The sequence below is a fragment of the Phyllobates terribilis genome, unplaced genomic scaffold, assembly GCF_046119375.1.
Source record: "Phyllobates terribilis strain yellow unplaced genomic scaffold, ASM4611937v1 Scaffold_8__6_contigs__length_399053987, whole genome shotgun sequence".
NCBI lineage: Eukaryota > Metazoa > Chordata > Amphibia > Anura > Dendrobatidae > Phyllobates > Phyllobates terribilis.
In genome coordinates, this window is record NW_027362768.1 from 172,991,515 (window position 1) to 173,005,447 (window position 13,933).

Genomic DNA, 13,933 nt, shown 5'->3' on the forward strand with positions numbered 1-13,933 from the left:
ATTTTCATGTCAATAAGGAAAAACTGCAATAAATGCAGTGAAAGAGCTTACATGCTGAAATGCATCACAGATAAAAAAACTGCAAGAAATCAAAAGTAACGTGTCATTAAGATTTTAGAGATCTCATTCATTTTGTTATTGTAGTAATATGGTGAGTGTGACACCCCAGGGGTCTGGTTTCCACAGTGATAGAGATGTTATGTCTGAGAGCAGGTGGGAGGTCCTTTGGTCAGGGATCCTGTGCATGCCACACCTCCTGCCCAGTCTTGGGAGGGGAAGAACTTCCCCTATATAAACCCGGGGCTGGAGCAGGGTTAGGAGTCAAGGAGAGTAGAGACAAGAAACAGTCATAGGAAGAAACAGCAGGAGCTCAGTGGGAGCAATACTACTACGAGTCAGGGGCTGGCAGCTGCAGAGCTCGCCCTGACTGAGAAGCTTTCTTACCGGACCCGGCGTCCGAGGCTGTGGGGACTAACTCTTACCCAGCAGCAGAAGCCGACCGGCAGGGGATTTCAGGTCCTCAGGCCCAGAAACCCGAAGGCACGGTCACACGTGTGGGACCAGCACCGCCATCGTGGAGCGGAAGCCCATAGAAGGCCCCGAGTCACCGGCCATACGGGTGAGCACCACACGGTACACTCAGGGACGTGGGCTACTTATATCCGCTTCTAGCACGGTAGCCAGAAGAGTACAGTCAGTTTGGGAGGCCTACAACTCCGCCTGGCCAGGGGAGATCCCATCTGCTCAAGGACTGACCGGGCCCCGTTCGCTAGCAAGTACTCCGGGAGGGTCTATCGTTGTTACCAGTAAAGACCCTGAATTACACCGCACCGTCTCTGAGTGGTTCCTGCTACCCCCATCTTCCACGTCGGCTGCCCTGAGGACATACCCCTCCCGTTGGGGGTTATACTATCACGCTGCACAATTCTACACCGGCCTCAGCGGTCTGCCCTGCAGCGGCAGCTCCATAGCTGCAAATCAACGGGTGGCGTAGTCAACACTCAAATAACATCTATCAAGACTGCCACACACTGAGTCTGACCCCCTGGGCACGGACCGGGTCCCCGCCACTCGGAGACTACAACCCTCATCTGATCCGGTTCCGGGTAAGCCCCCGTGCGCGAGACGCTGCGCGACACAGCAGGCCCAGGGGCGCGTCAACTTTGGCGTAGTCGGCAGGATCTCGTGCCCGCAACCACCGGGTACTGCGTGCCTGAAAAGCAAAGACTGTTCAAACTTACCAGTGGTGAGGTTTCCCGCCATCCGGCGCCATCTTCTGCCTTCTTCCCGCCATCCGCGAAGTTTTCCCGCCATCCGGCGCCATCTTCGGCCTTCTTCCCGCCATCCGTGGAGTTTTCCCGCCATTGGACGCCATCTTGAGGACGCCGCGCGGGAAGAAGAGGGGCGTGGACTTCGAAAGCGCGCGAGAACTGAAGCCCCGCCTCACGTCCGGACGTTGCGTAAGGTCCTGGAAGGAGCCCAGCAGACGCCGACGTCACCGGAGCGCGACGGAAGGTCCTCAACCCTGACGATCTACTGCGGAGCCGCGGCCTACGGAACAGGATCATCGCAAGGTAGGCCACGGTCCACTAGGGGGGAGGAAGATGTCGGATACGGAGGAGAGCTTCACTGCCTCAACCCCCGCCAGCGCCACCGCTGCTGCAGTTATGCCCTTCACCATGCCCTATATCCCGGGAGCAGCTTGGCTACCCCAGTACTCAGGGGAGTCACATACCCTGCATGACTTTAGAGAAACGCTGGATAGCCTCTTCCAGGTGTACCCCCTCACAGAAGAGCAAAAAGTGAGCATCCTGGTGGCCCAACTAACCGGGGCAGCTAAAAGGGAAGTAAAATCCTGGCCACCTGGGAGGAAGACTGTCGCAGGGATACTAACCCGGCTGAAGGATACCTTTGATACCCGCACCTCAGCCGAGATTAAGCTTAGATTCTACGGGTGCAAGCAGCGAGCGCAGGAGAGTATAAGGGACTATGCACTAAACCTACAAGAGGCCCTGAGGGCCATTAAGCAGACCGACCCTGATGGAGTGGGAAACGAGGACAGGCTGTTGACTGAACAATTTATAGAGGGACTGTATTGTAATGCCCACCGAACCCAGTTGCGGGCGATGGCCTTACAGGATCCCCATCTGGGCTTTGCACAGTTCAAGGACAGAGCCATCCGGGTGCTCCGAGAACCGGCACCGGGTGGCGTTATGACCCACAGGCGCCCAGCTATTACTTACCACCAGGAGGCGGCGCCCTTGTCGGCAGGGCCTGTGGGAGCTGATGCGCAGGCTTTGGACAATGACCCGGCTCCAGACCTACACCATCAGGTCCAAGAGCTAGCTAAGAGCGTTGCTGCGCTAACCCGAACTGTGCAGTCTTTACAGGTTTCCACCCCAGGGAAGATCCAGCTGGCATCCGGACCGGAGGACATCCCGTGGCGTCGACCAAGGAGGACCCCACCGGCCAGAGGAAGACCCAGTGACCGATACAGCGAGGACGGACGACCCATCTGCCGCCGCTGCAATCAACCCGGACATATGGCAAGGTACTGTTCTTTAAACGGGCACAACCTGGGGTAGAGGGCCAACCCCCAGGAAAAAGATCACCAGCCCATCGAACTGGCGCGACAGATATGTGGGAGGACGTCCAGTCTTGCCTGTGGTACTGGATGGCATTCCCATGAGTGCCCTACTGGACACCGGGTCGCAGGTCACCACCATCCCGTACGTGCTCTTTAAGCAGTACTGGAATGACTCGGATATTACCCGCTACCCTGACGACGACTTGAGTATCATCGCCAGCAATGGCCAGCCCGTGCCACAGATCGGATTTAAAGAGGCGACCATCAAAATCGGTAGAGTCGAACTGGCAGCACAGGGACTGATCATTGTAGATATTGACAAACATGAGAGTCACCCAAAAATAACTCTAGGAACTAATGTAATTGAAAATTGTCTTGCAGAGGTGATTTTCCTTTTACAGCAGGTTGCCAAGAACGCCAGCTCCGGCGAGCAGCGGGTGCTCCAGAAAGAGATCCGGGCACTGATGCGACGGCAACAGGTGGAACTCTCCGGCGGTGAGATTGGTAGCGTAAGAATGTGTGACCCTTTTCCTATTGCCATGCCCCCAAAAAGTGAAATGATGATTTGGTGCCGGGCAGCTATTGGTCTGAGAGGTAGGGATTACCAGGCAATGGTAGAACCAGTTTACTCGGACAGTAGGCCCACCATTTTGACAGCACGGGGGGTGGTTGATGTACGCCATGGGAGGGTGCCCGTTCGCATAATAAATATCGGGGAGAGGGAAGTGTATCTGCCCCGGTATGCCACGCTAGCTAAATTATATACCATTAACCAAAATTCTATACAATCTGTGGAACCCTTGCCTCCATCTCACCCGGAGGAAGGTAACGGCTCTAAGAAAAACATGGAGGACTGGTGTCAGCAACTACATCTGGGTACTGACTCCACTCCCGCACACCAGAAACAAGGAGTCTATCGGGTGGTTCAAGAGTACGAGAGAGTGTTCAGTAAACACCCGTTAGACTTCGGGCGAGTCAAGGGGGTAGAACACCACATCCCCACGGGAGACCATCCTCCTATAAAAGAGAGGTATCGACCCGTACCCCCTGCCCACTACCAACACGCCAAGGGGATGCTTAGAGACATGAAGGAGGCTGGGGTGATCAGGGATAGCTGTAGCCCCTGGGCAGCTCCACTAGTCTTAGTCAGAAAAAAAGACAACACCATGAGGATGTGTGTAGATTACCGGAAAATCAACCGTATCACACACAAGGATGCGTACCCCTTACCAAGGATAGAGGAGTCATTGGCTGCTTTAAGATCTGCTAACTTCTTCTCTACCTTGGATCTCACTAGCGGGTACTGGCAGGTTCCTGTAGCAGAGGCGGACCGGGAGAAGACCGCATTCACCACCCCGATGTGACTTAGCGAGTTCACCTGCATGCCGTTCGGACTCTGCAACGCACCAGGAAGCTTCCAACGACTAATGGAGTGTTGTCTGGGCCACAGAAACTTCGAGACGGTCTTGTTGTACCTGGACGATGTCATCGTATATTCCAAGACGTATGAGGACCACCTGAAACACCTGGCGGAAGTGTTCGAAGCTCTGGCAAGTTACGGCCTAAAGGTGAAACCCTCCAAGTGTCACCTCCTGAAACCAAAGGTGCAGTACCTGGGACACGTGGTGAGCGCTGACGGAGTGGCTCCCGACCCTGATAAGATCACCGCAATTAAGGAATGGCCAAGCCCCTCCAGCGTAAAAGAAGTGCGGCAGTTCCTCGGGTTGGTAGGCTACTACCGAAGGTTTATTCCCGGTTTCACCAAAAAGGCAGCACCTATGCAGGACCTCCTGATAAGCCAGTCCCGGAAGGCCAAGAACCAGAAGCCGCCCTTCAAATGGGAGGAGCTGGAAGAAGAGTCCTTCCGCCAGCTGAAGATGGCCCTCACGGGGGACGAAATCCTGGCGTACCCGGATTATAGCCAGCCCTTTATCCTCTACACCGACGCCAGTAACATCGGGCTAGGAGCCGTACTGTCCCAGATCCAGCAGGGGAAGGAACGAGTAATCGCCTACGCCAGCCGAAAACTGCGACCCACCGAAAGGAACCCCGAGAATTACAGCTCATTTAAGCTAGAGTTCCTGGCCGTAGTATGGGCAGTCACCGAGCGCTTTAAGCATTACCTCGCTTCTTCCCGGTTCACCGTGTACACGGATAACAACCCGTTGACACACCTGGACACGGCAAGACTCGGTGCCCTGGAGCAGAGGTGGATGGCCCGTCTGTCCAACTACGAGTTCACAATCAAATACCGGGCCGGACGCTCCAATACCAACGCGGATGCCCTGTCCAGGATGCCCAACCTGCCGGACGAAGGAGAAGATCCGGAGGGACTGGAAGAAGTTGAACTCCCTGCGTTCCACCGTCATGGGACTATCCAGTATTCCCACCGGGTAAGGAGTAAGCAGGCTGCTACGTTGAACCCCTTACCTCACTACAACTGGGCGGAAACGCAAGACAGCGACCCTGCCGTCCGACTGGTGAAGGAGATGCTGACTCGCCCGGAGGCTTGCCTTGAACCAGACGCTCCGGAGGAAGCCAAACAACTATGGGCAGAGAAGAGTCGACTGTTCCTTTACAAGGGGAAGTTGTGCCGCAGAATGGTTAACTCCCGGACGCATGAACTACTCTGGCAAGTAGTGGTGCCACGAAGAGACGCAGCCATGGTGATGGAGGCATACCACGACGGAGCTGGACACTTCGGGTGGAAGAAGCTGGAGTTCCTGCTGCGCGAGCGATTCCACTGGGTAGGCATGAGGGGAACCATTGAGAAGTGGTGCAGAGACTGTGGCCCGTGCAACCTGAGAAGGAAGGACCGTGCCAGCCAGAAGACTCCCCTACAGTCCATCGTCACCCGGCAACCGTTGGAACTGGTAGCCTTGGATCATGTAAAACTGACCCCAAGCAGAAGTGGCTACGTCTACGCGTTAACCATCGTGGATCATTACTCCCGGTTCTTGGTTGTCGTCCCCGTCAAGGACTTAACGGCTCAAACAGCAGCTAGAGCCTTCCAGCAGCACTTTTGCCGTCCACACGGGTACCCGGACCAAGTGCTGACGGACCAGGGACCTGCCTTTGAAGCGGAGGTCTTCCAGGAATTCTGCAATCTGTATGGCTGCCGGAAGATAAGGACGACACCCTACTATCCGCAAACTAATGGACTTTGTGAGAAAATGAACCAGGTGGTAATGGATCTTTTAAAAACGTTGCCCCTGGAAGAACGCAGTCTGTGGCCTGAGAAGTTGCCCGATCTGGTGGACCTATACAACCACATCCCGGTAGGTTCCACCAACTGTACCCCGGCTTACCTAATGAGGGCAAGACCTGGTAAGTTACCTGTTGACCTGGAAATGGGAGTCCTGACACCCGAGGACACTTCACCAGAAACAGACTGGGACACGGAGAGGCAGCAGCAGTACCGGAGAGTACAGGAGAGCGTGGAGCGAAGTCTCTGTCAGGCTAGGGAAAGACAAGAGAAAACTTACAACCAGTATGCTCCCGCTGTTCCCCTGGTACCCGGAGAGCAGGTCTTGAAGAGGAAGAGACGGCTCCACAAGTTGGACGACCAGTGGGAAAAGGACCCGTACACCGTACTGCCCTCAAGCCACGAGAACCCGAAGGTTTGTACCATCAGTAAAGACGGAGGGGAAACCACAGCTATTGTATCCCGGGACCACCTGAAGAAGTGTCCCGAACAACTGAGGAACCCTGAAGAGGAACAAGAAGACCATCGACCCGTAGAGGAAAGGGAAGATATGGTTAGTACTGTGCTCGGGGACTTCCCTCGGTCTTGGACTCAAGTCAATGGTGCAGTTGTGGTACCCGTACTCACCTTCCTCCAACCAGCATCCCAAGCACCTACGGAGCAACAGGTAGAGCTGGAAGAACAGCCGGTCCAGGAGGCAGAAGACCCCACACCCGCAGACCAGGAGGATCAACCCTCTGCTTGCAGTGAGCCTGCCATATCCCTAGTGAGCCAAAGAGCCGGTAGACAGCTGCCCAGTTTACCCTTGACAGCTCCTACACCCTGTAGTTCAGGGCTAGGCAGTCAGCTCCGTAGGTCCACTAGGGCCACTAGAGGCCAGTTACCCGCACGGTGGAGGATTTGAAGTGTATAAATTGTTTTATTTATGTTTACCTGTGTATTGTTGCTTGTGTATAATTTTGTGTTTCTAGTTATTTGTAGGAGTCCTTGGTGGATTTACCGGGAATCCTTGTACATAGTTGGAGCGTAACCCAGGACGGACTAAAGACTGTTAAGGACTCGGGGTAGGACAGACCCCTACCTGGTTACGTCTCCCTGTTTTGGTGAAATGGACACCTTGCTTTTCAAAACTGCACCCGGTTGCGGACACGCCGTGACCATCTTTATATGTTTTTCTTATTGTACTATTATTGTTTATACCTTGTTATGTTTTTTCTAAAATATGTTTAGTCCCGGAGTACTAAATTTCACTAGGGGGGAATGTGACACCCCAGGGGTCTGGTTGCCACAGTGATAGAGATGTTATGTCTGAGAGCAGGTGGGAGGTCCTTTGGTCAGGGATCCTGTGCATGCCACACCTCCTGCCCAGTCTTGGGAGGGGAAGAACTTCCCCTATATAAACCCGGGGCTGGAGCAGGGTTAGGAGTCAAGGAGAGTAGAGACAAGAAACAGTCATAGGAAGAAACAGCAGGAGCTCAGTGGGAGCAATACTACTACGAGTCAGGGGCTGGCAGCTGCAGAGCTCGCCCTGACTGAGAAGCTTTCTTACCGGACCCGGCGTCCGAGGCTGTGGGGACTAACTCTTACCCAGCAGCAGAAGCCGACCGGCAGGGGATTTCAGGTCCTCAGGCCCAGAAACCCGAAGGCACGGTCACACGTGTGGGACCAGCACCGCCATCGTGGAGCGGAAGCCAATAGAAGGCCCCGAGTCACCGGCCATACGGGTGAGCACCACACGGTACACTCAGGGACGTGGGCTACTTATATCTGCTTCTAGCACGGTAGCCAGAAGAGTACAGTCAGTTTGGGAGGCCTACAACTCCGCCTGGCCAGGGGAGATCCCATCTGCTCAAGGACTGACCAGGCCCCGTTCGCTAGCAAGTACTCCGGGAGGGTCTATCGTTGTTACCAGTAAAGACCCTGAATTACACCGCACTGTCTCTGAGTGGTTCCTGCTACCCCCATCTTCCACGTCGGCTGCCCTGAGGCCATACCCCTCCCGTTGGGGGTTATACTATCACGCTGCACAATTCTACACCGGCCTCAGCGGTCTGCCCTGCAGCGGCAGCTCCATAGCTGCAAATCAACGGGTGGCGTAGTCAACACTCAAATAACATCTATCAAGACTGCCACACACTGAGTCTGACCCCCTGGGCACGGACCGGGTCCCCGCCACTCGGAGACTACAACCCTCATCTGATCCGGTTCCGGGTAAGCCCCCGTGCGCGAGACGCTGCGCGACACAGCAGGCCCAGGGGCACGTCAGTGAGTTCTTCCCTCACAGAAAAAAACACATAAAAAATGCAACATGTGAACAAGCGCTAAAGTAACATGAATGACTTTCTGGATTGCCCGCCTCCTATTCCTGCCAGTATCAGTGTTGGTCGGTTCTTAGCTGGATCTCTTGCATCTTTCATGTACCTGGACTTTCAGCAGAATATCTCTTCACCAGCTCTCCGGCCTTCGGTGGACTGCTGATATTGTAGAGAATGTGATCATCGCTGGAGTCCAAATCTGACGCCATTAACATGTCTCGCTCTATAGCGATGGCGCCGCCTTCCACGGCTTCGAACCCAACGTTGTTGACTAGGAATGGCGGGCTGTCGTCTTTAGGAAGGATGTTTATGGGAAACTTGTGGCGAATACTGTGTCTGCCATCGAAAATCCGGAACACAATGTAGTCCTTAGATGTGTCGCTGTCATCGTGATGGTAGCGGACGGCCCCGTCCCTGATGTCCTCGACTGTGAATATAAAAGCCTTTGATCCTGAGGAAAAAAGCACAAAGAAGCCACTGAATAAGTGAGAGGCATAATCTCGCATCATTACGTCATCATTATACATAATATAATGACATAATCTCGCATCATTACTCTAACCCTGACATACTCTGTGCTGCTTTGGACCTTGCTCCTTCCACTAAGTAACTCTCAGTGTCTGTCACGTGCAGTCTTGTTCTCACTACAAGCGGATGGATAACTATAGTCCCCCAAAATTAGCACATTCTTCTTAAATTCTCTGTGCTGCTGGTGACCTTGTTCCTCCCGTTACAGATGTCTCATTTTATCATCTTCTACTTCAATTCAACTCTTTCCTCACATCTTGACATTGCCTAGCATGTAGCCATCCCTAGCCTCAAAAGCATCATCACATGAGTGGATGAGGTCACTGCCTGTGACAAGATCGACACACTCTTCTCCTGCCGCAATGAATTTCAAGAAGATGTCTGACCTCATTTATTTTTGCGTCTTAATTCCTCCTAATTATGTATGTAGTTTAATCAAAATGTATTAAAATACTTGCCGATCGCCATCTTCTCCAATCTCCAGTGCCGCTCCGGTACATGAGTGGATGAGGTCACTGCTTGCGACAAGATCAACACACTCTTCTCCCGCCGCAATGAATTTCAAGAAGATGTCTGACCTCATTTTTGTCTCTTAATTCCTCCTAATTATGTATGTAGCTTAGTCAAAATGTATTATAAAATACTCAATGATCGCCATCTTCTCCGATCTCCAGTGTCACTCCGGTCATCTTCTGGACCATGTGACTTGAAATCAGGCCATCAGGCTCACGCAGGGGTTAATGTGTGAACCGGAAGTCACTTTCTCAGTGTTAGGCTATGTGCCCACGTTGCATTTATGAAGCAGAAAATTTCTGCTGCATAAATGCAAGTCCTCTCCCGGAAAAACGCATGCGGAATTCCGCACGCGTTTATCGCGCATTTTTCGCGCGTTTATCACGCGTTTTCCACATGCGGAATTGCCTTGCGTTTTTTATGCATTGGACAAAGGCAATTCCGCTTGCGGAAACGCAAAATTAAATGACATGCTGCGGATTTTTGAACGCGGCATAAACGCTGCGGAAAAATCCGCAGCATGTGCATAGAACTTGAGGAATCCCATTGGGGACCATGGGGTGCGGATATACATGCGTTTTTCAAGCGTTTACGCTGCGGAAATTCCGCAGCATATACGCTTGAAAAATGCTACGTGGGCACACAGCCTAAGTCTATGGAGCCGTGTTACACTTATATTATAAGGGCAGCACCGCCCCATACTGTGTGGAAACCAAAGAAGATGGCGATTGGTGATACACTTACACTACATTACAAATATATTTAGAAGGGATTATTGAAAAAAGCTCTGAGACTTCTTAAAATGGCTACTTATAAGATAATTAATTTATGACTCCACCAATAATAGAGCTGAATATGAATAAATTAGATGTAAAAGTAGAAAAAAATGAAAAATAAAAATAAATTAAAGATATTATGGAAGACGATGAAGAAGGAAAGAAAGTGGGAAGGAAAAAATGAAAATGGAAAAGATTTAGAATGAAAAAGAGGTGGAAGAGAAAAAAAAGATGATGAACTGGAAACAAAAGACAAACAAGAAAAACATAAAAGGTAAAGATGAAAAAGTTCTGTTACAACAAGAGAAGAGGAATCGAAGACTGTGCAAAGTTGAGGACAAGTCGCTTGAGGCGTCTTCTACAGATCAGCAAATCGATCCATAACAAATTGAATGTTATGAATTTCCCAAAAATGTCAGATTCTGGTGATACTGAAATTTTCTGGATTTAATTTGCACAAATTCAGTAACATGATGGTCAACCCATTGTCATCTTGCTGAATTCTTTTGAGGGTTTAAAATAATAAAAATAAACCATTAACCTCACCTGCCCTAGGCCCTCCCCTGACTCCTTACGCACCCGCCGCTTCTTACACCAGGGATTGGGGAGCTGCTTAGGACAAGTAACTAAACATTTTTTTTTTTTTTTTAGCTCCCTTCCTCCCCTCCGTTTATTATGATTTGGGGTCTGGAGAGATCCCCTACAATAATTAATGTTTTTTGATTGATATAAGGGGAACTTTCATTGCGGACTGAATTTATTAGGACATAAGTAAATCTGCTGGCTGATAAAATTTTGGGAGATTCCCTTATCTCTAGTGATGTCTACAAAATCTGTTCATTCTTTCCTGAAATCCTCTGTGCTGTTGATTACCCTGCTCCCTTACACTCTATTGGAGCTTGCAAAAATTAAAATGACGATGTACTTACCTTTAACTGTGAGACGTCCATGATGCAGCCCATCTACAGTTACCAGTCGAACAGCATGAAGATTATCGTTATCCACAATCTGGAAAACTTCCCAGGTTATGGGTCGCGACTGCCCCTCCAGTAAGTTCAGACCTGCGGAGCAGATTCATCCAGGTCAGCAGGTAAAACAGCACTAGGTAGGCTTGTTCTGTCAGTTCCTGCTCTTTCTACTATGTAATGCTGAGTCTATTACTGCCCACAAGATTGATGCATTTCTTCTAAAATACTCTGCACTGGTAGGAATTTTGCTTCTCCAGTTATGTAACTATCGGTCTCCATTAATCCTTCTCACATCTTGCAATTGCACCTGTCACATGCCGCCCATCATCACCTTCACTTTGGTGGACAAGTCACTGCTCCTGACAAGATCAACACACTCCTCCGCTGCTGCATTGATTGCTACCCTTACACATCATTGCCTGGTTTCATTATGTCCCCATTTTCTAAATTTCTGGGGAAAAGGTTATAATTTTGGGATAGATACTTACCCATATTCCAAGACACTCTTGGAGCATTTGTCTCTGCCGTCCTTATGGAGAAATGGACCATTATTGGGGGACTGGTTAGAAAATGACTATCAATTGCTTGAAAATCAACCTGAAAAAATCAAAATGAAGTTGCATTTCACTGATAGTTCCTCCCTGTAATGCAGATTGCACCAATTATGTAAAGGGAGGATCTGTCCAACCTGGGTTGAGCTTCTTGTTTTCTCCGTACACCTCCATATAATTTAATAATTGCCTTTTATGACGTAAACCCTTGTGGTCCCGTTCAGATGGCTGCACTTTGATAGGTCTCACCTCGTAGTTGCGTCTCTCCAGATGGGTGGTGTTCGGAGGTTGATAGGCGATGTTCATTTCATGGAGATCCTGCCATGTGAATGATGTTATTGCTTTGGTCTGGTCATCCAGATGGGTGATATAACCCAGCGGCGGCATCTTACTAATCTTAAAGACAAGCTTGTTCTTGGGAGTCTCATCATCTTCAGCGTCTAGTGAGGCTGTGGTTAATGGAGTTAGAATAAACTGGTCGATTTCCAAAATAAAAGATGGCATGAAGGCCGCATGGGGTGGCGTGTTCGGGACTGCTCCAGAAATTTTCACAGGAATCCATACGTTTTGTGACTATAAGAAAGTTAGAAGTAATTTCCTTAAAGTTAAGTTTAAATGACAAGAAATAGCCATTTATATAATATAAAATATCACTCTACAAGTGTCAATAGAGAGAAAAGAGATGGAGACAGAAGAGGAGATAATGCGGATGGAATATATGTAATGGATGAAGGCAAGATAGATGAAGTGTAAAAAAACATGGAGGGTAGTGAAGAGTCAGATGAGTTCAAAAGAGAAGTAAATATCAAGATGAAAGTGGAAAAAAAAGTAGAAAAAATATGAAAGGATGGAAAAGAAAGAAGACAAAAATAATAACAAAAATGAAAAAGAGAAAGATGAGTAAAAAAGAGAGTAAGTAAATATAAAGGTGAAACGGGAAAAATATGGAAAAGACAGAGAGTTGCAGAAAAAGAAAAGATAGAAATCAAATAAAACAACACAGATGAAAAAGTGGAATGAAAAATGGAAAAAAAATCTAAGGCTAAGGGCTTTTTCTATTGTAAAAAGTGCTACATTTTATTGTACCAACAAAGTGAGTGAGATTTTGAAAATCTTGTGCACACGCTGCTTATTTTTTCTCAAAGCATTTTTCCAAATATGCAGCATCTCAATTATTTCAAAGTTTTTGCAGCGTTTTTCATCCATTCAAATGAATGGGAAAAAATGTTTGAAAAACGCCAGAGAAAAGAAAATGAAAAAGAAAAAACAGATGGAAAAGAAAAAAAGCAAATACAAAATCAAAAAACTTGACAAGAAGGAAAAGAGAAAAAAAATAAAAAGTAGAAAGGAAGATGAGAAACAGGGAAAAATGAGAAAAAAAGTAGATAAAAAAGGAAGGATGAGGAATGAATATGAAGTTGAGAAAAAGAAATTGAAAAGAAGAAAAAGCAAATAAAAAAAAAAGAAAAAATGAGTAAGTATTAAAGGAAGAAGACAAAAAATAGACCAAAAATGAAAAAGAGAAAAACATAGAAGTTAGTGATTAAAAAAAATAGGACAGGAAATTAAAATCAGAACAGAAAAGGAGATGGCAAACACGATAAGGCAACTTAAAAAAAAGGAAAGTAAGAAGGAAGAAGATAAAAGAACAAATAAAATGAAGACGAAGATTAGGGATGCCAGAAAAAATGGGAAACAGCATAGAAATTGAAGAAGATAATGAAGAAATATTAATATGAGAAAACAAAATGATAGGCAAAATAAAAAAGCTAATGAAAAAATTGTAAGAAAAAAGTTGAGAAAAAAAAAAGCCAAAAAACAGCAAAGAAGGAAAAGATGAGGTACTGAAAAAAAAAACAAAGAAAGAAAAAGGAACATAAAATGTATGATGGGAAAAAAGAGGAGAAAGATAACTAGTCCAAAAAAAAAGGAAGCTGCAAAAGTTTGGAGAGAAAATATGGAAAAGAAAAAAATTTATGAATAAGGGGAAAAAGAGTAACGCGAAACATGGAAGATGGAGAAGAGGAAGATAAAAAGAAGGAAATGAAGAAAGCTGGGTAGAAGGTAAACGAAGATGGAAAAAGAAAAGTAGGTGATGGAGAACAATAAGGCTGCGATTCATTCAGTCTGGCATTTTTTACATCGTCTAAATGAAGGAGGTGCTAGAGTAGGGCGTTCCAAATTCAATTAGAGGGTTGCAACTCTTTAATAAATTTTCACACCTCCTAAATATCTTGCGCCACTGTCAGTAATGTTACTCCAGTCAGGGGCTTGTGTACATTAATTTACATCACTATTCCTCTCACTTTTCAAAAAAGTTGGTGAGGATGACAGCGGTAGGTCGACTTCCTTGGCTTCTTAAAGAGGTAGACTCAGGAACATTTTCTATTTAAAGTCCGGCTGGTTTATTGCAATCCTCATAAACCACATCAGCAGAAAACTGAAATACAGACTTTGTCCTGCACAAGGTAAAACATAAAGTAACAAGTC

At 48.1% G+C, this 13,933-nt stretch overlaps 1 protein-coding gene across 2 annotated transcripts in view; it reads right to left on the bottom strand.

The window, feature by feature from the left end:
* The window catches only part of LOC141157026 (FRAS1-related extracellular matrix protein 1-like), a 264,796-nt gene that overhangs the window by 209,340 nt on the left and 41,523 nt on the right, over window positions 1-13,933 (bottom strand). For both annotated transcript variants that reach the window (XM_073643738.1, XM_073643739.1), the window contains exons 6-9: window positions 11,693-12,016; window positions 11,381-11,489; window positions 10,854-10,985; window positions 8,214-8,558 (exon numbers count right to left, since the gene is read on the bottom strand). In XM_073643738.1, coding sequence (XP_073499839.1) covers window positions 8,214-8,558; window positions 10,854-10,985; window positions 11,381-11,489; window positions 11,693-12,016 — 910 coding nt within the window. The remainder of the gene's footprint in view (window positions 1-8,213; window positions 8,559-10,853; window positions 10,986-11,380; window positions 11,490-11,692; window positions 12,017-13,933) is intronic.